The sequence below is a fragment of the Apostichopus japonicus genome, chromosome 15 (assembly GCF_037975245.1).
Source record: "Apostichopus japonicus isolate 1M-3 chromosome 15, ASM3797524v1, whole genome shotgun sequence".
Taxonomy (NCBI): Eukaryota; Metazoa; Echinodermata; class Holothuroidea; order Aspidochirotida; family Stichopodidae; genus Apostichopus; species Apostichopus japonicus.
In genome coordinates, this window is record NC_092575.1 from 25,353,901 (window position 1) to 25,379,840 (window position 25,940).

Sequence of the window (25,940 nt, forward strand, 5' to 3'; positions counted from 1 at the left end):
TGTACAACCATTGACTTGAGTTAAATTAGAATTCTGAGCTTGAAAAAAGGTTATCCACCTACAGTGCTTTTAACACCCCGCCCCCTACATTCCTCAAAAGAGCTTTTACATGAACAAAGATTTACTAGGCTATTTTACCCAATATAGGAAAGTTATATACCAACATGACATCTGATGAAACTGCCTATCTTATGATTTCATGTTTAAAGTTTCCAAGGTGTAACCTCTGCTAAACCCAAATGGGCCTATAATCTTGAGTTTGCAGAGTTTGCACACTACTGACTTTAAAATCAGAGGGAATGATATTAACATTTCGAAAAAACTAACTGAAATTGCGCATACTGTACATGAGTTCACATTATCGTAGGCCTACTTTAATTCAGGAAGTGGAAATGTCAGGGGAATGACCCACTAGTTTGGATGCTAAAAAATGCCATGATAGTGGTGAGCTTCCATGGGTAATAGAGCCTTAGGTTTTATTTGGCTTTGGCTTTTGGGTCCGTGTTTGTTGGGTGTTACTAAATGTACAAATTAAATCGAAGAGTTACTTGACACATGCTTAAGAGTTAATGTCTCCAATCATGTCTATAGGAATGCAACAAACCATTCTGTTTCCACAAAGGTATATAGGTATGCAAGCGAAAAGGGTTATGAAACGAAAAGGTCTGCCATAGTAAAATCTATAATCAAGGTCTTCGTGAGAACTGTATGATCTCTGTACTTTAATGATTATTGAGAGGTCTGTTGTAATGTATTCTGAATCTGTTGCCTCCACATTCTCCAGATATACATTTGGCATTGATAAAGTCCCCCTCCCATCATCCTTAACTAACATGTAATAACAACTCTATAAGAATAATCAATGATTACTGAGTTTGTATCTGTATTGTCAATAACATACATTAAATATGTACATTTCTTTGAAAAGCCAGATAGTTCATCAGCTCTCAGCTTTTCCGTAACTTTATTATACTTCTATGCATACATGATTATAGATACTATGAAGGAAAAACACAGCCATGTTCAGCTCAATTGCCATGATGACATTCATTCTGTTAATTCCAAATGCATTCACAAGTTACTTTCATCAAATTTAACAAATTCATATCTTTCCACACAAATAAAATGTTATGAGGATGTGGTTTGACCAAAGGGGGCAGTCAATTTCCAAGAATTGTTTTGAGCCACCAGAATATACATTTAATAAGTAGCCAATCTTAATGGGAATTACTAAACATCATCTTTAAGTAACAGGTTGATCTACAAACTCACACAATACTCAAAAATGTTATCAAACATTACCAAATGGCAAAGTCATTTGCAAAAGGTGTCTAGAAGATTGGAAACTTTTGCAATTCTTAAGACACCATGTTTACAAAATTTGCCAGGTTTCAACATCTGTTGACCTCAACTGACATTGACCTTCATGAAACAAAACTGTCAGAGGTTCTTAGAATGAAGCACCTTCTATATGAAAACTCTGTCAAAGTTACTATTGTTCTGATATAGAACTTTAACGATTTCACAGATAGCTATCTGCTGATTACATATCCTTTGAGTGTCACCAAAACAATCACAACCTTGTACTCACAATAGGGAAGCTATACATCCTCAGTATAAAGTCTGTCAACATTACTACTGCTTTTGAGATATTATGTGGACAAAGTAAGGCAAGTATACCAATATGGACACAGTTACATAGAGTATAAACAAACAAACCATGTTAGACAGGGAGGAGAATATTTCAAGTACCTCCAAAAGTTTAATTAAACTTATATTCTTGTTTTGTAAGCTCCGACTTTAAATAACGGTTTGTACAAAATGTCTCACCGACTTCCCTCTCAAGTGAACAAACTCATGGATACAGCATCATGTTTGTATTCATCATTATTTACTTACAATAGCCCATAAAATGATTTCAGTCATTATTCTGGGCACATTGTAGCTTCAACAACATGATTTTTATTCCTGAATTCTCTGAGAAGTTTCGCACATTTTTCATTTCCTTGTTCTGTTAAGGCATTTTCCAATTTTGTGATGTTTGTAGGAGATATCAGGGAATTTTTGGTCAGCTCCTCTAACAACAGAATTCCTGGTGTTTTGTGCTTCTTGATATCATTAATTCCTTCCTCAGGAATTTGGAAGATATTTGCCAGTAGGGTAGATTGGTCTACATCAAGATACTCTGATAAATTCTGCTTGAGCTGATCAAAAGATTTGATGAAGGCTGTGAGGTTGAAAGGAAAGAAATGGTAAATATTTTAAATACATTACTCTACATAAAATGAATTACACTGATCTTGTGTCATGCAACAAATATCCAGAAATATGAGACAACAGTGACTAGTTTTTTAAACACACGAGCATAATAAACCTTAATAGCTCAGAGTTTTCAATGAAACTCAACATAAAATCTGATTTAAATCCAAAATGTGGTTGAATTTAACTAATTTTCATGTTTTACTGCAGTGAGACAAAACTGGTGTTTCCTTAATATTGCATATTGCATATAGCTGATAATTATATTCCACCAGTTTAGATGACAACTGCAGCCTGGACTCCACTATGCAAACTGGGATTAGGTGTACACATCACTTATGTACGGAATTGTAGGCAGTATGTAAAATGTTGATTTATGAAAAGTAAAATTACAAGTACACATCTGATATGAAAGGATTGTAAAGCAAACATCAACACTTAACATACGGCCTACAATAAATTAGCATGCCTTTAAATTGTTAATGACGTAATTACTCACTTTCAGGTAGGACAAGGTGGAATGGAGATGTGATTTGGGCAAAATGAAGTAATTTGTCAAACTGTGAAGAAGAAATGAAGAGGAAAGCTTGATGATTCTCCCAGAAAATTAGTTTGTGACTATCTCACCTCTATCTATTGACAGTGTGTATCAAAACGTGGTTTAAGTGATAATGTTAAGATATGCTAATTATTAATTATTGTTTAGGATATTTTGGACGTATTACATTTGTGATATGAAGACAGCTTGTCATAAGGCCTTTTTTGTTTGTAAAATTGTAACATTATAATTCAAACCTGTATAATGGAAATCAGTTTTTCTATTTAGGCAACCAAAGTAGAGATTTCAATAGAAATATAGAATGACTTAATTACAGAATGTAAAGATGGTAAACAATTCAAATAAAAGGTAAATGTAAAAGGAGTCTCAGTAGCTAAGATGAATCCAAAGTGAAACGTTAAATTCCTTGTATCAAAGTTTTCTTTGTGTTAATTTAAACAAAAGTCAAGTTACCTGCAACTGAATGCTAAACTGGAAAAGATTCTTCTTGGACAACTCATATCTTGCTTTTATTTCCAGATTGACAGTATCTTTGATCCCTTTATTCTGAAGATGGAACACTACCTCGTGTCTGTTCTTAAACCATATGGTTTTCATAGCAACATCCTTGAAGAGAGAAAATTCAAGCGATGTTTAATTATTAATTCATAACACTTGTGAGAGTCTTGAACATTGGTGGTCAAGTTGTTAGGGCAATGGGCTTGTAATTTGGTGAATGCAGGTCCCGGTATTGGTCGACTGGATGGTTATGATCTGGATTTGGGCAAGGGGAATTAAAATCAATTGCCTGTCTTCATCCAGGTGTATACATTGGAAAATGCAAGGAAAGTTGTAAATATAGTTTGTGCTTTACTTTGACAGCACCCATGTCCCACAGTGGACACATATAGTGAACTGCAGTACTCTATGACCAACTAGTGGAATTATGCATATTGAGGTTGATGGATGTTGTAAAGTCATTTGGCAAGGCTTTGGCTGACAGGCAAGGCTTTAAACTGTCAACTTTATATTCCTTTTAGCTCTTATAAGCTTTGAAAAGAATGAGTATTCGTATTAGCAACAAAAAACACAAAAAGAGAGACCATAAGAGTTACACACATTACTAAGTACTTATATAATCAAGACATGGACAGTCAATGAGGACCAAATGAAGGACTAGTCCATAATGAAATCAACTGTGTAGAAAACTGCAGCTGGGATCATCTGACCACTTATCATTCATCGTATATCATAAGAATGACAGGAGACAATGTTAAAATAACATGTTTATTTGTAAAACAACATATGCAAATGCCATATACATACCACTCAATAGATACAAATAACTATTCATCTAACAAATGCAAGTTACCTGTGGGACAGGAATGACCTAGATTCTTTACATGTTGCCAAGAATAAATAATAATACCTTATACATTTAATATTATATATAAATGATAATCTTTGACAAACATTACTAACCACTTTTCTAGGATGTGGGTTACACTGTGATGTACTGGAGTTAGCGCTAAAATGTAGCATTGAAGTCATAGATTTGAGTACAACAGAGACAGGATCATGAATTATGGTTCCCTTTTGCTGGTAGATTTCTTCATTGATAAGACTCTATTAATATGAGAAAATGAAACAATTGAATATGATATTATTATTATTTATGTAAATTTTAATATTAACATCAATGCACACACTGCTTAGTTGTCCTCTGTATTACCAGGAAGTAATAGCGTCTCCCTGTTATGGCCCTCTCTGGGTGGCTATTATTTGATAAATCAGTGAGCTGTTATAATTATCTGATAGATATAAATATCTGATAGTGTCTGATAGAATGCATTATCATAGACCATTAATAGAATGACTGTCTGTTCTGATATAAAGTCTTTGCAGTCTAATCTTGGTCACGTGGTCAAGTGTGTTTACAAATGTGTCTGTACTTACATACTTGTTGCAAGTTTTCAATGATCACTTGCAATAAATTATTGAAAATTTAAATAGCTATTGCTAACACTTCATCAACCCTGTACAATTCTGTGTATGAGCCATGTGTCATTCAGAAAGGCAGGCAACTAGAATCCATCAGATAATTAACAATACCACTTGAGCTGATGAAATCTGCTACTTACTTCATGTTCCAGAGTGTCATCATTATGGAACCAAAGATGGATTGTCAATCGATCCCCCGATTCAGAAACTCTGTTTACAATCGGTAAAAGGCAAACACGCTTCCTCATCTTAGGTATGAAAGGGATATGAAGACCAATGAGACAGGGCTTCTCAGCTTCAACTGCAAGGCGCTGACTATTCATAGAGCAGCTGAGGTGTTTCCTTTCTAAGCTCCACTTGACAGATTTATCTGAAGAGAATTTGAAAAACATTTGCTAGTATGTTTTTATAACATGGTGAAAGGTAGAACACCAATCCTAAACTATACCATAGATGAATTTAAAGGACCGTCTGGTGGTAGAAAATAAAATACTGCAAACATAGAACATCAAAATAGTACAATATTTATCTAACACTATGTGTGGATGCAAGGTCACTGGATAAAACCTTTAACACAGTTTAACACAGCTTGAAGGGTAAATTTTTCCTTTGAAAATGTTGTTTATTTCTCCCTTAAATGTGCAACATTTTGAATTGTGTCGACCAGTTCCTTGAAATAGAAATGATCTGTCAAGACATAACCTCCTTCTTGAGATATTGATTTCTACATTACACAGAACCAGAAGGCTCTGTGATTTTCTTGCCAATTTTGTGTTTGTGTACTCAGGTGGTTTCACATATAGTGTTACTTTTATTCAAGTTTTACTTTAGCAGTTACGAAGGTTTGAGAGGTTTTCAGGCTTTCACACATATTGACCTCTAACGACCTTTTAACAAGCGCAAAACCCTTTAAATTTTATTAACATGCTCCAGTGGATCTAAATAGCACATATCAAGTTCACACAACCTTTTTTGATTGATTGTACTTACAAATGTTTCAGAATTTGACCTATACAGAAAAGCAGGGTTTTTGTATTCATTAAATAAGGCACCATACACCCAGTGTCAAATAACACCATTATGCATTTTTTGCATACCATGTCAAGAGGTGGTACCTCATATACTTACTTCGGTTGATAATAAAACTGTTAGTGACTATATATATATAATATCACTGGAGTAGAAAAACACAAGGCAAACGAAAGAAACATACCTGTTTGTAAAACACCAGAGTACACATCAATACCCATCTGGTTAGTTGTAGTAAAAGCACAGTGTGGAATAATCAAGGAGACAGGCTTGTGTAAGGTAAGGCTTTCTGGACCAAATTTCACAAACGGGGTCAACCTTAGACTCTTGTTTGAGATAGGTCCTTTAATGGCAGGGTCAGCAGAAACCCACAGACTAACAATCCTTCCAGTGTGTAGTGCCCCAGCTGGAACACGCAGACAAACACCTGCGATAAACATCTCTCCTCCACTCTGATCAAAGTATTGTTCTTTATAAAGATTTGACCCTGGGAACAAAGAAAGTCTCTCTGGAGGAAGAAAGTAACATATTTCATGTGAAAGGAAAGTATTTTGTCACTTTCATGAATCATGTGTTAATGCAAATTGTTTTTAATCCATAATATGAAAATAACCTCTGTAGCGCAAAACTGATGTTTTCATATTCATTTTGGGCTATTTGTAGATAATTCAAGAAAATAAAATAAATTGGAGAATCAAATACAGTTATGATATGAGAAAGAGAGAGTAAGACCTGTAATCAAATCTGCAAGAAATGTTATCATCATTGAATTAACTTGAAACAATTAATGGCATATTTAATGTACAGAAACAATAATAAGTATGCAGGGATTATCATACACCTCCAGCAATGACATGCCTGAAGCTATTTTTGAGGTAAATGGTATATTCACACTGAAATAATGGAACAGCGTTCATTTTGGTAAATACTGAAACATATAGGTCGCATGAAACAACTGTAATGATCCTAGAATGTCATATAGGATTGCGAATAAATATATAAGTAACAAATAGAGAAGGAATACACATGTTCTTAAAACTATAGTGTACTTTACCATGCTCTTCCTTAGCAAGCAGCAACAGCCGTCTTCCCAAGTCCAGTTTTCCATGAGACAATTTCAAGGCTCTTTGGATATCCAATCTCTTGTATCCCTCCTCTATCAACGTTTTGAAATTGATTGACAACTTTGGTTCCCTTTTTGAAATGAATTCTTGTTTCTCTGGAAATTTTACCTGAAATAATGTTGAAATATTATCAATTGTTTATAAAATACATACTTTTTATCATACTTTCAGGAAGATAGACAATTCTCTACTGCATTTGTTTTGGCTTCAGTGAATATTCTACAAAGGCTCCCAGTGCACGTGATCTCTACAAACCAAACTTTTGAGTACTAAAGCATAAAATAACAGTTAACGGCTCGGTATTTTATAACAATTATTAAAGGAGGACTTATTAGTAATGGAAGGGTAATTCCTTCTTCTGTTTTGTGACTTGCACGACAGCAAAAAGGATTTTTTTTAGAAAGTACAGTACTAATCCATTCTAAGATCTTGATTTTATGCAAAGTGATCCTTATTTTTCTTCAAGGTAAAGTTGCAAAGTTTGAAAAAGTTTTTGCGAAGCACAAACATTTTTCTTATCATCTTTCTCTCTTTCTTTTTCCTTTCCATTCTTCTCCTGTGATGTACCACTGTATTCCAGCACCAGTCTTGCCACCTTATTAAATTGGATAGCTTTCAATCCTTCATACATTCCGATCATTCTGTCTGGCGTGATGAGCTCTCTTTCATCCAATATTTTCATCAGCATCTTTCCTGATTCTGCTGCTGTCTGAATTGTTTCATTTTCTGCTGGCTTGAGCTCAAAATACACGCCTAGCTTTTTACAATGCTGTTTATCTAGAAGCTTTGCAATGTCTCCTCTCAACTTTTCATATTTGTGTAAATCTGAAAGTGATAACAACAACATCTACTTTACAATCGGAGAAGTATATCACATGTACATATTAGAGGGCCTGAACCACAGGCTAATTGTGTGCCAATTTAGCAAAAAAGCAACGTTCCCAACTAACGTGCATATTAAAGTACACAACTTGCCCACAAGCATGCAACCTGCATGAAAAATGTTGGTGTGCAATTCAACGGTTGTGCACACAATAAATTGATTAGTATACTGCCACCAACTTGCATGCAACTCTGCAATATTAAGCCCTTATGTGCTTACTCTTTCATCTCCACTAATACACACTTACCTGGTGTATGTATAAGATAAAATAAAGAGTATTCTTTTTTTTCCAACTTCACTTAGATGCTAGCCAAGTCCAACCATTTGTTCAACTTCCACTTAAACACTCACCTGGATGCAGTTCTCTAAAAAGAATTTCCTGGCTTTCTGGAGATAAGAGAATGTTTTTCACCTGAAGGAAAAACAAAAAATTATATGAATAATGGAAACTTTAAATGTCAAAATGTTTAGTATACAATCGTGCAGACTATCTAACACAACCCTGTGGATGATTAGGTTTAAAGTAGGAAGTGATGTAGAAACAAAGAGCTGAAACAGAAATAAAATACCACATAATACAAATTGGAAATCCCAAGGAAAGGCATGTTGATGACAACATACATATCATTATGGAGTATTTAATTGGTATTTAAGATGCCAAACAAAAACATCCAATAACTGTTGACCTGTGTGTAGAGTAATACATACTTTTTCAGCATTTCACTGCATTTTGATTTACTCATTTATTACAAAGCAATACCAAAGTGTCAGACAAAGTGGTAAACAGGATCAAAATAAAAAACTTAGGTACAACAGGATCACTGAAAAGACTGGAAAAAAATAATACCTGAATAACAGGCTACTATAATTCAATTAAATTCAATTGTTATCCACCATCAATATTGAAAAGGAAATGATCCATGAGAGAACATGCCAACGAATAACTATAATTCAGTCACAGCACTGATATTATTCAATCACCCTCCAAACAGCTGCAAGACTTTCAACAGACAGGACATGAATAAACAAAGAAATGATCAGAAGAGAGAAGATGCCGCTAATAATGTTACGTAATTAAGAGATATATGAGAACACAAACAGCTAGAAGACAATCAGCAGATATAACTCACCTTTGATTGGAGGATAAGGGCTGTCTGGTTCTTTTCACGTTGTGATACTTTTAACTTCACATCAACCATGGCAGTGTATCCATCGTTGTTTCTTTTAAGTCTGAACTGATGAGAGACTCTACTGGCAGCACAGAGATGATCAATGTCTACATGCTAATGGGGAAAAGATATTGAAGATCAATGTACTGAGGATGAGAATGCTTGTTATGTAATCAAAGAGACTGAGAATTAAGGAAATGCTGGTAAGGAACCAAGACATATGGCCAGATACAAATCCTTACATTTCATGGGCAGCTAGTGAAGATCGTACTTTATGTAATCAAGAATTCCATAACAACATTCAGACTAATTTTGTCCCATGGGGTAGGAACCCTACAGAAACACTGTCGAGCCATGGATATTCATGTGATTGTAGATGAATAGGGGCTTACATTAAACCTTCTGTTTTGAAGAGTGTTCAAAGAATTACTAGGCAGGCATGTGATTGCCTCCATCATTCCTGCTCACAGGACAGCCACTAAATCAACATCCCACTCCAGCAACTGAGAAGTTGCCACAGCATATGAACTCTACCTCAAAATAAATAGAGAGCTGAATTAAAGACATCCCCATTCATTATCACCAAAGTGCAAACATGGTGAGTGAGGATTTTTTTGAAACCATGTGAAAGAACATAGGACCAAACTTCCTTTCCTAAGTCATGAACCAAAAATACCTACCCTCACTGTTAGATCTTACTCAACAACAATGCCCAAAATAAGTTTTGCATAGATTCTGGCCCCAGTTGGGTTATATAAAAGAAAGTAGTAGTTGTAGAGCCAATATTCCAACCACAACATTTTGATCTACTTTAGGTAACCAATCCTCGACTACAAGTCAACTTACATATGACGTTAGAAGACAAACTTTAATAGCATTGGTGATTAATAAAAACCTTTGTTGATTCTTCCTTCATCAAATGGTAACTGTCACCGGGTGATGACATCATCAGATTAATGTAAGGAGGACAATCTCTGTCATCATTCAATATCCGGGTAACTTGAAATGTTGTATAGTTTCCTAGACTCAGTTTGGACTGGTGGTCCTCTAAAAGCAACTAAAACATAAGAAAATGGAGAAGTAAATTTGTTAATTTGGTTGTGCCTTCATTCTTCTTCATCAATACTGCCATAGCAAGTAACAGCAGCCTTTGTCCCTTAATTTACTAAAATCACCAATTAATGTTGCTTGTTTTCATCAGATCCTCTAAATACTTGTTGCAAATTTAGTGTAAACTCTGTATTTCAAAAGTAATAGAGTTTCTCATTGATATGCTATGATGAATCAATAAATATGTCACACAAATGCACCCTTAACCAAACACTTCATAATTTGCCAGGAAAACACGATAAAATCCATAATACAAATAATGAAAGAAAGCAAGATTCCCAGTATCCCACTTAATACAAATCAAAGAACAAAGCAGAATTGACCTCAAACTGCTACAGATATCACCATGGAAACAGGGGATTATCCTCACCTTGTACTCTTCATCACTGTCTTTACAGAAACAAACAGTTATTAAAACATCATCTTTGGCATCAAGTATCCCATCGATAAATGGAACAATACGGAATATATGCTTCTGTTCTGTGTCTTGGCTAACTAAATTAACAAAGACGTAGCTCAGGATGTTAATATCAAGACTGATCTTCTCCGGGTCTAGCTTCCAACCAATAGATTTTTCTTCGGTCCAAGTTATTTCACCTATAGTAAGTAATATTATACAAAATATATTACTTGGTTATCTTAAATATAGTAAATATCAAGAGCTTATTAACTAAGACATGTTTTAGCGGAAATGATTCTCAGCAGATAACTCATTTTATTTCTCTTGGTACATTCAACAATTTGCATTAAAAGTGTTTATTGGTCACCATCTTTACCTTTTTGTAAAGTTTCTTCATCTTTCAGACCAGTGAAGATAATAACACCATGTCGATCTGGCTCAGGGATAATAGCTGAGTGAGGAATAGTCAGCTGGGCTGGCTTGTTGAGGACGAGTCCTTTTGGCTCTAGTTTTATCAGAGGTGTCATTCTGCCCCTACCAGCACTTCCAGGGAGGTGTATGGTGGGATCATAGATCACTTTAACAGCAATTACACGATCATAGGATAAAGCGCCTTCAGGAATAGTCAGATGTACCCCCATGATGCTAATAGTTCCACCTTCATACTTTATCATGTGTTCAATGTATGAATGATGGTGCCTCATTTCAAGTATTTTTGAATCTTTTCTTTGTTTCGGTAGTTCTTCTCTCTTTGGTCCCTCCATCAAACTCTCCTTACTATGGTCGTGATCGTGGTCGTGGTCGTGATCCTTTGTTTCCTCTCTTTCACCAGTGCCTTGTGATGGAGTTGATTCATCATCAGGGACAGATTTGACATTTTCAACTAAAAATAATGAAAACAAAACTGAAACTTTGACTTTATATAATTTTATTTATTTTATTAAATTGCCATACTGAGCCACATTAAGAAAATACCATTATACAATATGTATGTATGAGTGGTAGCAGGCATCAGGGAATCAAAGATTCTAGCATCGTGTCTGATAGTGACCACATGGTTTGACTTGATCCTTGTAATTTTGGCTAATCCCATAAGACCTAAATTTTGAGCATTTTTGTATTTTCAATGTTTTTACGATAAAGAAATGAACCAAATAGCAACAAATTGGCAAAAAGATCCACTTGTAATTACTTTTACCATACATACACAGTGATAGTAAATAGTTTAAAATAACAAATAGCCTGAAAGCCAAATATTAAGCACTGACTGTATTGTACTATGTTTGTTTAATGTATTCTGATTGCATCATTTGATTCATTCTTACCAGGCCAGTCAAGCAGTTTTGGTGCTTGGTTTTCTTCAACCTGAAAGGGGTCAACTTTAGACTGATATGGAGCTAAGAGATACTCATTTGTTCGGTTTAGATGAATATAAACCAAACCCTTTTGTAGGTTAGTGTTATCGTACATGTTGATGATGTTTCGTGCCTTCATGAAATTAATCAGAGTGATTCCTGGTGTCTCTATCAGAGAAACCCGGCGTAGCATATCAGTTTCTGCCGGTGGTAAACCAAACAGAGTTGCTAATTTCAGAGTGCTGTCTAGAGTAAGATCATCGGCAACATTGACCATTAATCTGCCGTAATCAGCTGAAATAAAAATAAAAGTAAGAATAAATATAGTTAGAGATCTCACTCAGCAAAACAAAGCAATTGATAAACTGATTATTAAATGATGGATGAGAACACATTTTCATATTTCTCATTAGATAATTAGATTGTTTTGTATCTTATTAATATATAACAAAATAAAATCAGTTCAATAGCAGAAGATATTACTTATGTGGAATGTGAATAAATTTAATTCCATTTTATGTACTATTCATGTAATTGCTCATCTGCACAACAAGCAGTAATGTTACCATAGCAACTTTAGTTACTTAACTGTCACCTTTTAACAACATAGCAACATCCTTTAGATGATATTTAACACCAATTGATTTCAAAATCATAAATATATTCTTCAGATTTGAGAAGGTGTGATCTAGTTCACTTTATGACATGAAGGTAAACATATTTTAAAGAGGAATTGGGTAAGGTTTATATTTCCTACAAAATGTTACAAGGAAGATATTGGAGGTGTTCATATGCTTTATGTTATTGGCTTGTTGACCCCAGCGACATATATAATAAATAAATAATTATATATATATATATATATATATATATATATATATATATAACGAAAATCCACGTTTACTCCAAAGAAAATATTATTATAGAAAACCAGAGAAAAAAGATATGACTCATAATTGACAACTAAGGAATAAAGTTTTAGAAAATATATTGGAATTTTCGGTCCCCCTGGGACCTTCGTCAGTAATACTTGGCAGTCGAATGAAAAGTAAAAAGTGTAACACAATGAAATTAACGCTAGATAAGTGTAAGTTGCATTGATGGAATTAAAACCAAATAAACCATAACTATACAGGAAGCGAATTAAGGAGCAATATATATATAGCCAACATATATTTTCTAAAACTTTACTCCTTATCTGTCAATTATGAGTCATATCTTATTTCTCTGGTTTTCTATAATACTATAAATATATATATATATTTATTTATTTATTTACCAATACCTCTATATATCTAGACATCACCTTCTTGTGATGTGCTCCCGCTTTTACTAACCATGTATGTTAGTTTAACCCTCTCTCAGTTCGAAGTTGCAGGATTTTGGTATCCAACAGAACGCACCTTTAACATGCATTTACTGTACTTTTGATATTAATTGCATTAATTTGGACGATGATGATGACGATGTTGAGCTTTATTTCTCTGTGTCAGAAAATGCCTGATCTGTGCTTGTGAGTGCATGTAAGGCCCTTACTAGACTTGTGTTGCTAAGGAACAGTGAATCCTGACGCCAGCTCCTTATGTCAATGTACAATGTTCATGTACAGTCCTGATATGCTGTATGTGTTACATCTACAGCTCAATCTTTTGATAGGAACTAGCAACGTTGCAATTGAAATATTGCAGTAAACATTGATACGTGCATCACTTTGTTAAAATTATGGGTTCTCCAAGTTTCTTCAGGACTGTGGCAACAATCCAAAGATGATACCAGTTGTAGGGATACATTTAAACAGTTAATATGAAAGTTACATGTGCTATGATGTTGCACAGCACATGACCCTCCATGGATGGTCTTATACACATCTCCTAATTGACATATTAAAGTGGTCTAGCCCTCTGTTTAAATGTCTATGATCTCCTCCCAAATGGCCTTAATTTATTTGCTATAAATTTGTTTCAGATATACAACAGATACCTAGATGTGTTATTTTGTTTTCATTAGATAGTGATCACATGACTACCAGATGATTAGCGCAACATTTGGAGTTTCATAGCAGTTCTAAAAATCTCCATAAATTAAATCAACTCAAGGACCATCTCCCCCCCCCCCCCCTCCTGCCCCCTCTTCCTACATCTCCCCTGACAGCTTTGAAGATCTTCAGGTAGAACTATATAAGGACAAATAGATTGATATAACGAAACACTGTACTGCCTGCATTGATATTTTCATTGAGCAGCAGTAATTTGTCTTTTCACTGTGATCCTACCTGCCAAAATTGATTCCTGTGATACATCTGGAGTTTCACATTCTGCAAGTAGGGTTTCTTCCTCCGTAATAGATGCAGATGAAACCTGCTTATAAAAAAACATGGGAAAGATATCTTATTTGGTGTACTGAAAACTATTACAAAAAGGGAAGCCCCTCCCAGCAGTTTCTTGCATGTAAATACATTACATATACAACACAAGAGTAGTTTGCATGCTAACACTGGCTGACGTTCCTACTGCATGAACCTAACCGACCTTTGACCTCCACCTAAAGCAGCAAGGAGGTTCTATAATATATTGGGGAAAGTCAAATCAGCATAAGTTTTACATCTTCATTGAGACCTGACCTTTATCAAATTTGTAGGGTTTGACTTCTGCAAACCTTAATGAGCTTTCACTTATACCTAATTGTGCAGCAATTTTACTAATGATTTGGGGAATCTACCTATCTATGTATATATGATCTTTTTTGCAGGTAAAGTTCTCAAGATAAAGTACATTCGATATTTGACATTTGGATCTCTACTGACCCTAATGACCTCCACCCAAAATAATAGGGTTACTGTACTTACTATAAGAAAGACACATGCCAACTACGAGCTGTACTCTTGGGATATCATGTTTACAACTGGTTTGTGTTTATAAGGCTTTACATCGTTGCTGAGCCCAAATGAACTTTGACCTCCACCCAAACCAATAGAGTTCTTGTACTAATTGTGGGAAAGCCACATGCAAAATATGACAACTGCCGAGGTGACCGATCTTGAGATATCGTGTTTACAAGCTAGGACGTCATATAAACACACCAACGTGACTGTTTTTAGGTTACTTGCCTGCCTATGGCAAGTAACCAAAAAGAACCCCTGTTTTCCTTTCTATCACCTGTCAAATTACACCAACTATGTCTTCAGCTGATATAACCAACTGATTTGAGCATAGGTGAATGTACTCATACTCACTTCACATTACTTGAGATCCAATGTAGCTTGAATTTTGAACATTTGTTTTAACTCATTGAACTATTTCTGTAAAGCTAAAGATTATGTTGTGACTTTGTCATACCTTCAACAATGGAATATTTGATCACAAATTCAACATAATTAATGGTCTAGTCAAAATATTTTCCTAACTCTATAAACCCACACTTCTTTTCTACTGATGGTATACTCGCTACAGATACACACTGTTCTACAGTCATAATTCACTTAGGCCTACTATCTTTAAGCACCTTTCACTCTTTCCTGGATCGCGCCGGCTCTTGCCAGATCTGGGCTACAGGCGCATCTGTGGGAAATTGTTTGAACATTTACAAGTCCGACTACCGATAAGAAACCCGAATAGGACACATAGCAACCCGTAAACGATACGTAGCAACCCACAGTGAACCCTTAGTGCTTCTTAGTAAGCTGTGATCATGTGATCGTTGACAGATCCACTACAGGTTGGTACGTATAGAAACAGATCATGCCAAGTAATGGTACGTATGCACTACTACGGATGGATACAATTTGCTACAGGTTGCAACTTGTTGTGACGGGTTAGAACGGGTTTCTACGAATTGAGGTGCCCGATGATTGGGTCAAGTGGTGACGCTTGCCTAACTTTTCATTCATTCTGCCTTTCTCCATCGATAAAAGCACATCTCAACATCACTGCAGTTCATTATACCACCAAAGAAGATGGAACCAAGAGAGCGAGATAGATGGAGAGCCAAGAGAGAGAGGGAGAGCCAAGAGCCCAGTATTAGCAGCTACAGAGTCATCAGATTCTGTATTCATTGTTGTATTTAGGACTGGACCCAAATCTGCATCTCTTTCTGGTGAGGTTTCTGGAGGTCCTTCAATGTATGAAGCAAGGTGTGGAATGAATGACTGTATTGGGCGGAAGCTCCTTTCATAGTACCATACCAGTCCGTAATAACCCTTAGGGGAATATGTAACAGCCAGTAGTAAGCCGTAGTGGAAACGCACAAACCTGTAAGAAAGCTGTAGATATATGTAAGTTATCTGTACCTGAGTAGATCCGGGAAGCTTTTCGTGAGATCCTTATCAACCCGTAACAACGTCGTTATAACCCGTACTGTACCCGTATCAACCCTTTCTAGATATGCACTATCGCATTTCCCGGTCACAGAAGCTGCCGGATCGCCTTGCGTTACCGATCGTTTCAAACCATCGCGCGATTTGGGAAAGTGTGAAAGGGGCTTTAGTCGCTTACCAATTGTTTCTGATTCAAGGCTTCCCTAGTCTGTTTCAAGACCTCTTGTAAGGCCATAGATTCCTTGGCATATTCCAGTTGAGACTTCACAAGTTCATCTTTTGTAGCTCTCAGACTTGATTTAGCACCTTCCAGCTCCTGTCATGTAAACAAAACAATGAATGAGACAAGAAGGATGCACCTCCCAGTGGTTACTCGCCACAAATTAAAATTTATACTAGCATCGACGTAGCCCATGTCTGAAGAGAACATATTCTCCAAGTGACAAACTTCTTCATATTTATTTCCAGGCAGGCTGCACTGATAACCTTTGACCTTTACTTGAGGTGTGACTAATTGCAAAATTACTACCTGGCTCAGAGAAATAACATGTTTACAATCAATTAGTGCAGAGAACTGTGACCTAACCTTCAAAAGGAACGGCCAGGAATGGTGGAACTACTGTTCTAGAATAGGAATGTAGGCCTATCACATTGAAGAACAGACATTCAATTAAATCAATAAGGCTGATTAATTTTATGTTTTGATGTTCAATAAGTCCCATAATATGCATTAATCTACTATATATTGTGCCATAGCACGTGCAGAATTCCTCTGTTTACTTTTGCTAGTTAACTTAAACTGTCACTTGTAACTAAACAATTAGAACAATCCAGTGTAGCTTCAGTTAAGTAGAGAACTTCCACATCAACAAGGCATCACACCATGCATTGCAAGCTCTCTAAAAGACCTGTTCCTAGGATAAAGGGATTAAATATTTCTACCTGGGGGAAACAGAGAGATACATAGGCTAGGTGAAACACTTAAAGATTAAGTACAATAGGGATCTTGAACCTGTGGTATAAAAGTTTCACGCCTAGATGGATCTTTGGAAATTTCTACTTTTTGATTGTCTTACCTTTACATGTTTTGATTGACCTAGCTTAAACTCAAATGACATTTGATCTCTATTAATACATGTAGAGTTCATATATCATATGAATTGAATATCATGCTTACAAGTATAAAATTCTTGAGACAAAGAGGTGTTAATATGTTCATCATTCGACCTCTACTGGTGGACATCATAAACTTTACCTAATTTCTGAAAATACATGTTGTGTAAACTTGCAAATGGTATCTTACAAATTAACTTTATACTACTCGATCAAGCAGAAGGGTAGTCTTGTTCAACGTGACTAAATTTCTCATGACACAAGTCATGTAACTTGGTCATCAGTTAGCTATAATCACATGCTATGTGAAGTCTAACCTCTTTCTGCTGCTGAAGTAATTCATCCTTCTCATCATTCAGTGTCTTCAGTTTGTACTCAGTTGTATTCAATCTATCTCTGAATTGTTGTCTTTCCTCCTCTGTTGTCTTCAGTCTTTCATTCAGTAGTTGTCTTTCTTCCTCTGTTGCCTTCAATATATCATTACGTTGTTGTCTTTCTTCCTCTGTTGTCTTTAGTCTTCCATTCAGCTGTTGTCTTTCTTCCTCTTTTGCCTCCAATGCATCTTTGCATTGCTGGCTTTCCTCCTCTGTTGTCTTTAGTCTTCCAGTTAGATGTTGTCCTTCTTCCTCTGTTACCTTCAATGCATCTTTGAATTGTTGTCTTTCCTCCTCTGTTGTCTTTAATATTCCAATCAACTGTTGTCTTTCTTCCTCTGTTGTCTTCAATGCATCTTTGAATTGCTGTCTTTCCTCCTCTGTTGTCTTTAGTCTTACAGTAAGATGTTGTTTTTCATCTTCTGATTCAGTCAGTTTGTGAGAGAGTTCTTGCCTTTTGTTTTCTAATGCCTTTTGTTGATCTTTGAGTACTTTTTGGATAACTGAAAACAACCATATAAGATACAAACATGGTTAAAGATTGTTTTTCACCCAAGAAATTTAGTCATGTAAATAAACACAGTTCAATGTATGTTAATAATTTATGCGTTAAAAACTTCCGGAAAATATTGCGACAAACTTGCACCAACTTTAGTGAGCTACCATTCTGGTCCAACTTCAGCATGTTATTTGAGGTGACCATGCAAATCTTTCACTTTCCTTGGTGTTGATTCTCGCCCTGCATTTGAGCAATTGAACAAATTCAATACCCTTCAATGATCCTCCAATGTATCAAATTCAAGGATACTAAATTACAAAATTTTAAAAGGAAGGAAATTACAAGCTTTTACCAATCTTGTTTGAACATATCCCAAAGTCAAACTTTTGAGTGTATCCCATATGTTGATGGCGGGTCCTTCTTTTATCAACAATGGGTTAATAGAGTTAAGTTAATACAACAGCATATTACCTCAAATCGCATCTATTCTTTGTGTGGGCAATGCGTTTGCATGGTTCGCGATTCATAATATATGTAACTTGTTAAACTCTCTGACATAAACATACCTTGAGCTTTTTGGTAGACAGTCAATACTGCCGCAAATTGACTCAGTCCTTTTTCAGAGCATGCTGTCATTAAATGGCTGATGTCATCAACTGAAGCCATCCCTGCCTCTGTGAGATGGTGGATAACAGACAAAAAGGGTGCATCACTCTTAATAATGTCCTTTGAATCCTTAGATGGAACGTCAAAGTAGTCAAGTAGCTTCTTACAGTCATTTTTCTCAATTATTGACTTTGAGCACTTCAGGAGGTTATCAACTGTAAAGATGTCACTCTATAACAAAAAGACAGAAAAAAAATTATAATATATATATTTGGTAGCAGCAAAATAAATAGATGTATATAGAAAATTGACACATGCAAAGGGATGGATTTATTTTGATATGATGGTGTGGATAATGAGACTGGTTTACCTGAGTTCCTTAAACTGCAATATTATATAATTATTACCGAAATCTGAATAAGTTAAAGGTATTCAAAGCTGACAATGGATTGACTGATATTTCAGACTGTACATGCTTCTATACATGAAGCTGTGTGAGGCAGCTTCTTGTAGATTTATTCATTATGCCACCAAACTTAAATAGTTTATTGGACTAAACATTTTCTCCAAATTTAGCCAATGAACACTACATTGTGACCCATGTTTCTGTGTGAACGTGAACATGGGACTCAGAAATACTTAAAGTGTTTTTTATTCTGGGCAATATAGGTAGTCAGTAACATTAAGACACACAATTAACCCTCTCCTACCACCGTTCTTACCTATCACGTTTACCTTAATTCTTAACAGTGTTGTTTTACATGAGTTAACATATTAATTACGATGTCAATCATTGATGCTGTAGTTTACACAATATTTTACTTACAGAAGATTCATTTATTAAATCCTACAATCTTGCAATAGACATGTACTCAATGAGTAAACAACTAACTTAGGAGGACTATAGGCTGAGAAAATAAGGTTACATGCTTGTATGTTGCACAGCTCAACTGCATGTGCTGAAGCTCCAGTCTCCAATGCCTGATCAATCAAAAGTCCATATGCACTGTCAAGTTTTAAAATTGCTGTATACCCTAATTTGTTTGTGCAGCTACTGCACTATGAGCTATGTACAGCTTCATGACAAAGAATGCATTTGAAACATTTAACTAGTGAAGCGATGTGCAGTTTGTCAACTTATTGTAATACCATGATAACAAAGTTTCCTGCCCAGTTAATAATCCAGTTAGACATAATTTACTGAGGGTGGTCTGATGACTTGTATAAAAAAGCCTTTTACAGAAAGACCATTGTTCTTACACTGGTTGACATGTGGTATTGCTTTCTCATGCATGGGTAGCATTGATCACATTACATCCATGTGCATAGCAAGTGCATATATTACACTGTGTGCAAGGTAGCAGATAATGAATGTGGGATCTGCACTATTTCTGAAGCAATTAAGACTGAGAACATAAGGAAAACCAATTTTACTTTTACATTGACAGTACAAAACACTTCCATGACAACCTTACCAGAATCAGCAAACCCAAAGAAAAATGTGTCCTCATTTTTATTAAATTTTGCAGAGTAGATCTCAAAACATCTGAGAGTGTCACTTGTTCGCATAGAATGATACCCAAATTCTTGAGCTTCTATCAAAGGATTGCTTTAATAAAAGTGATAAATATTCATAAGTTTTACCATAGGCCTATACATCCTGTCATAGTACTTACTATGTGATACTCATATAGTTCTCCAGTTTTCCAGGTAACCAAAAACAATCTGTTTATGTTATTATTAATCCTGATTCTACAGGAATTATCAGGAACTTTAAAAGAAGCCAAGATATGACCCCCAGAGATGGAAGAATGACCCTCAGAGATGGAAGAATGACCCCCAGATAGAGAGTAAGCAACAACTTGACTACCCTCACCACCATCATTCCATAATATAAATATTAATCCTTTCTCTTCACTTACTGTTATACTCAGTGCAAGGCTGTACTGTGTGTTTATATATTCCTGTTCTATTTCTCCCTCACTATTACACATTAAAGCTCTCCAATACCAGCCTGTACAGATAAACAGTTTATTATTACTAACTGTTATATCAATGGGCCATTCTTTTACTCCTAATCCTTTTAAGGTGATTTTCCTGTCTTTACTCAATTCTCTCGCATCTAAGACAATCACCTTCCTGGATATTAAACAGACATAGACTAAGCTATCTCTGGTTGTCATACACGAGGCTTGACCGTTAAACTTCCCTTGATTGACCAGACCGCCATTACTACTATCGTACAATGCTATCGTATCCTCACAACACGTTAAAAACAGACGATCATCCAGTAAACAAACAGACCGCCCTGCAGAACCACACACGATAAATTCCTGAGAAAAATACGGCTTTGGCGTTAATAATAACGGGTTTTCCTGAGAATCAGGATTATATTGAAACATAAACAGATCGACAAAAGTGTTCTTTGTCTTCATGCTTAATCCAGCGACTGCCAATAGGCCAGTATCGAGCACGTCCATGAACCACACATGATAACCATGATCTTGTTCTGTGAATCTTGGTATCGTTTCAATGGTATGCACTCTGTGTGTGGAAGGCAAAAAGTGAAAAGTTAGGTTAGGGTTGTAAGCTTGTATCCGTTGTAACGAAGACTTTAGAGTGATTTTTGATCAACGGAATGTTCATGAACAGCGCTCAGACTTCGAAGTCGCTAGGTATTATGAAGGGTACTGAGTCATTAAAAATCTATTGATAATCAATACAATGGAATTATACAGTCGTGAACCACAATGGCAATTGTCCAGAGCAACTAACCGACATAGTAATCTTCGAAAATGAGACGTTCAAGGCCTAAAATTATAATTAGGATATTGGCCTATATATAGTACCATGACTTACAATAGTTTCCCATTAAGAAGAACACTCGCCCATGTGCGTTAAGGAAGTACATGGCGCCACATGGATGTATATTTGGCAAGCGGAGTAAAAAGTGCTAGAAATTGCAAAAATCGACCGAACCAAATATTCATATTGAAATATATCCTATTAAAAGTCGAAATAAAACTCAGAAAAGAAAAACAATTCAAAGAATAATTACTGTGCAAATATTCTTGTCACAATATTTCTCTCACATATAACAACAACGATTTTCAGTCAATTAAATTGATGAAATTGCATACATGAAATTGATAGGTTATAGTTAGTTTGCTTGTTTGAATACGATTTATTTATTTTCAATATTCATCGTTATCATATGTATGTACTGATGTCATTTTCTGATTCAAATTGCCCTGCGTGTTGACCACATGAAGTACATTCTAATTCATTTGCATTTAGCGCCAAAAAAAACGAGACAATAAGAGACCCACAAGTTGTAAATGGTGGAGATAATCAAGAAAGCTAACTTTGTCTAAGGCACCGCTATTGATGAATGATGGCGCTATAAAGAAAAACAACTTGGTTTAAAGTTTTCACGGGTGATTCAGACAGAGCTTTAGTCATAAGTTCTTTGACATAATTATTATAGTCTAATAAAAACGAAGGAAACCTTTGATTGCTAGTAATAATGGGGTGTGTTACTAAAACGAATGACAATTGCGTTACACATAACGAGTGACAATATGTTGTACACACTAAAAACTTGCGTTGACTAAAATGAATGACAGTGAATGACAGCACAGACATTTGCTTCAACCGGATATCACAGTTCAGACTTCGTGGGTATATTAAAGCCACGCAAACCGAGTGGACGCGAAGTGCGTGGCTTACAGATCTAGTAAAGTACGGACAAGATACAAACGCACCTTATGGTAAGCGAAATTGTCAGTCTGATTTTAAAAAGTAAATTTAACGTACGGTTCTTTTCCCCGACTGATCATAAAGGTGGGGCCTTCCCCATCGCCCCCCCCCCCCCACTTGCGCACAAACATACCAATTAGCCAGCACCTAACAATTACTTCAGTTATCTTTCTATATAAATCTACAGAGGTAAATGTCAAAAGCACAGCACTCAAGCGAAATCTCACACGAAAACTATCTCTGTGGTATCTATCCGTAAATTACACCAAAACCAGGGGCGTATCCAGGATTTTCTAACCCGGGAGGCGCGAGTACTATTTAAGCGGAGCGCCACCATCAGTTGGCGCGCAGCGTACAAGAAATTTTCTGGTTTTGACCCCCCCCCCTCCCCCTACCCCTCCCCTTCAGATCACCGGAAATGGCACATCTCGGGCTTGAAAATGACCAACCAGATGTACTTTTTTGCCTGAAAACCAAGTATTTCACCATAGATTTTTCATCCATAATCTTTTGAAGACTGTCACCAGTCACACATCATGTTCGACCTCATCGCATCTCCTGTGGATCATTGCTTTTGTAGGTGAATCTACGTCGCGGTCCACAGTACCCATCGGCCCATTTTTTTTAAGGCTTTAAGCCCATTATTTGTTTAGAATTTGAAAATTCAAATTTCTTCAAAACATACCCATAATGTTGCACAATTTTTCATCTATGGACAAGCAATATAGAAAAAACCTCCTTCGACCCCTAACAGACCGGGCAAATTTGCACGAGTAGAGGTAAGTATCTTTAAGAATGTTGTTCAGGGAATATTCGAAAATTCAGACACAGTTAATTTATTGGTGCATGGGCGCAGATCATTCTTGGATAATGGTGAGGACGCGTGTCTGTTCTCTGATACTATATAAGCGGAGCGCGACCATTGGTTCGCGCGTAGCGCACAAGAACATTTTTGGCAAATATACCTCCCCGATCGCCGGAAATAACACTTCCCAGACCCAATGATGCTCCGAAACCTCCTTAAGTTTTAGATCTCATGGCTTAGAAATTTAGTTTGGGGAAATACATGGGCGTGTGCAGGAAAAAATTCAGGGGACAAATATTCCAAGCAGAATTTTGTATACGATGATTCTGGGGTCCTCTCCCAGAAAACAATTATAGACTGCCGCAAATGCGATTTCTGATATTTGACAACTGTGGATAAATATAATAAAATGAGAAATGGACGTGAAGCTAGCTCAAATTGGCAACACACAGTTTGAGTTGTTAACGATTGTTTTGTTCGCACTCAGTCCGTTTTGCTGACCACAATTTACCAGTCTCGTGTATAGATTATGTTTCACATGATTCAATGTGTTAATACTTCACGCCTAACAGTGTCAAAAGTAATAATTCTCGTCTTTTATAGCATGTCATTTGCACAATGCTGGATTTGTACAAACTGCGCCAAAGTTCAATACAAGGGAATTTGAAATGCAACGTTTGGTCAAACAAATTGGTGGGGACACGGTATATCATGTCCCCGCCAATGAAAATGTTGGTGGGGACGCGTCCCGCTGTCCCCGCCAGGATCTGCGCCCATGTATTGGTACACAAATATTAACTTCCCTTTTATAACGGCTACCATAAAATTTCATTGAAGGAAACGAACAAATACCAGATATTTCCGAAATCGAACACTACACACAAAGACAGTTTGGCGGCTGTTCATCCTGGAACGCCATTTTCATGCTCACTGATATGATGTGATATCTGCTGTTTGCTTTACAAATTTGAATAATTGAAATGAGACTGAAATATATACCTTTTATCTGTTTATTGGTAATGCTTCATATTCTTTTCATTTCGAAAGACGCACAGTTTGAAGTTCATTACACACTGAAGGATTCGATTCTCTATTTGCCTTCAGTTTAGGGAAGATCTTGGGATTTTCATCCCTATAGATATTGCTAGATATCTATGCAGTACAGTGTCCTTGGGATTTTTCGGGGCCTGATCTTGGGATCTTGCAAAATCGGGAGTGCATGGTCACACTCTATGTAGGTTAGTGCAAGACCTCTAGACGTCACTTAAACACAACCCGATGACTTGTATGTTGTCGGATTTTGTCAGTCTTGGTACTATGGGCGAAACTCATTAATTAAGTTTCGTAACTCATCGGGAAGCGATTAGAGGGGTGGGGCGGTGGGCGAAGGGTTGTGGGGCACGCGTTTTCATGCAGGTGGGAACAATCTCAAGGAGTGTTGGGTGCTTCCCCCCCCCCCTTGGATCCACTACATGATATTCACAGGAATTGTGCTCAATTCTCAAATCGCATGCGGAATTTAATTTTTCGATTCATTGTATGAGTTACGGTACTATGTTTGGGGTAACAATTATTCAAGTCGGGGGTATAACATTTTACCTCTGGTCGGTAGTGTTGCATCGAAGGACATATGTCTAGTGCAGTTCGCATGTAGATCCTGGTCTAATATCGAATGCGTCATGTTCCCCGACGACTTGGTCGAGTTCAAGACCAGCCACAGTGGGTTTCATAGCACAATCGTACATTTTTTTAAGACGTCCATACACACACACGTGTCATGGTATACTATATATATAGTATATATATATATAAATATAAATATATATATATATATAAATCCTCGACCCGTCACTGGCTACCCTGTGTTTATAATATTGTAATTATGTTACAGCTGTTCCTCTTTCTCTTCCCGGTGTCTTGGCGTTTTTCTTCTCCTCCCTCTTTTTCCCATTTTTCTCTCTTTTTTCTTTTTCTTTTTCCTTCGTTCCTCCTCTTTTCCCCCCTCTTTTTTCCCTGTTTTCTTCTCTCTTTTTTTCTCTGCTCTTTTTCTTACCCGGGGGGCGCTCGCCCCCTGGATACGCGCCTGAAAATCCTGCAACCACGTAACATGCGATTTTCCTCAAATCATTTTTGCGCAGAAAACCAATAACCGCATTTACTCCACTCCGTTAATCATTATATCTCTTCTCACCACACTCCTTCGTTGTCATTCGTTGTCATTCGCTGTCATTCGCGAATGATAATTAACCCTGTACAAAGTCAATTGTCATTCGGTCATTCGCTGTCATTCGTTTTAGTTTGTCCTGTAATGATGTTCTATTGCTACACAGGTTTCAAAGATATTTATCTTCAGAATATGCTACACTCTGGAATGCTCACTAAACAGTTAGAGATCGATGACGTCGGCTCCTCAGTTACAATCCTAAATCTTAATGTTAATTCACTGTTTTAAACTTCTAATAATTCCACCAAAACATGTTCTTCTATCTCTATAAAATTGGTGTTATATCCAGGGGCGATTGACCCGATGTTAGGGATCTGGGGATCAGAGGGGACACATTCCTCCTGTTTTGTAACAAAAACGTTAAAAAGCGCCCCGTGTCA

General features: G+C 36.4%; 1 protein-coding gene across 2 annotated transcripts in view; it reads right to left on the bottom strand.

The window, feature by feature from the left end:
- Window positions 1–148: 148 nt before the first annotated feature.
- The window catches only part of LOC139980830 (uncharacterized), a 27,279-nt gene continuing 1,487 nt past the window's right edge, over window positions 149–25,940 (bottom strand). Inside the window, exons 3-21 of one of the 2 annotated variants that reach the window (XM_071992781.1) lie at window positions 20,449–21,316; window positions 18,733–19,003; window positions 17,611–18,170; window positions 16,359–16,496; window positions 14,141–14,225; window positions 11,839–12,162; window positions 10,890–11,396; window positions 10,484–10,710; window positions 9,899–10,060; window positions 8,965–9,117; window positions 8,186–8,246; window positions 7,460–7,776; window positions 6,882–7,059; window positions 6,012–6,335; window positions 4,939–5,168; window positions 4,280–4,423; window positions 3,272–3,424; window positions 2,759–2,819; window positions 149–2,227 (exon numbers count right to left, since the gene is read on the bottom strand). In XM_071992781.1, the coding sequence (XP_071848882.1) occupies window positions 1,926–2,227; window positions 2,759–2,819; window positions 3,272–3,424; window positions 4,280–4,423; window positions 4,939–5,168; window positions 6,012–6,335; window positions 6,882–7,059; window positions 7,460–7,776; window positions 8,186–8,246; window positions 8,965–9,117; window positions 9,899–10,060; window positions 10,484–10,710; window positions 10,890–11,396; window positions 11,839–12,162; window positions 14,141–14,225; window positions 16,359–16,496; window positions 17,611–18,170; window positions 18,733–19,003; window positions 20,449–21,316 (5,065 nt within the window). In that variant the 3' untranslated portion in view covers window positions 149–1,925. Of the gene's footprint in view, window positions 2,228–2,758; window positions 2,820–3,271; window positions 3,425–4,279; window positions 4,424–4,938; window positions 5,169–6,011; window positions 6,336–6,881; window positions 7,060–7,459; window positions 7,777–8,185; window positions 8,247–8,964; window positions 9,118–9,898; window positions 10,061–10,483; window positions 10,711–10,889; window positions 11,397–11,838; window positions 12,163–14,140; window positions 14,229–16,358; window positions 16,497–17,610; window positions 18,171–18,732; window positions 19,004–20,448; window positions 21,317–25,940 lie in introns of both variants that reach the window. The other variant, XM_071992780.1, reaches the window with a different exon arrangement.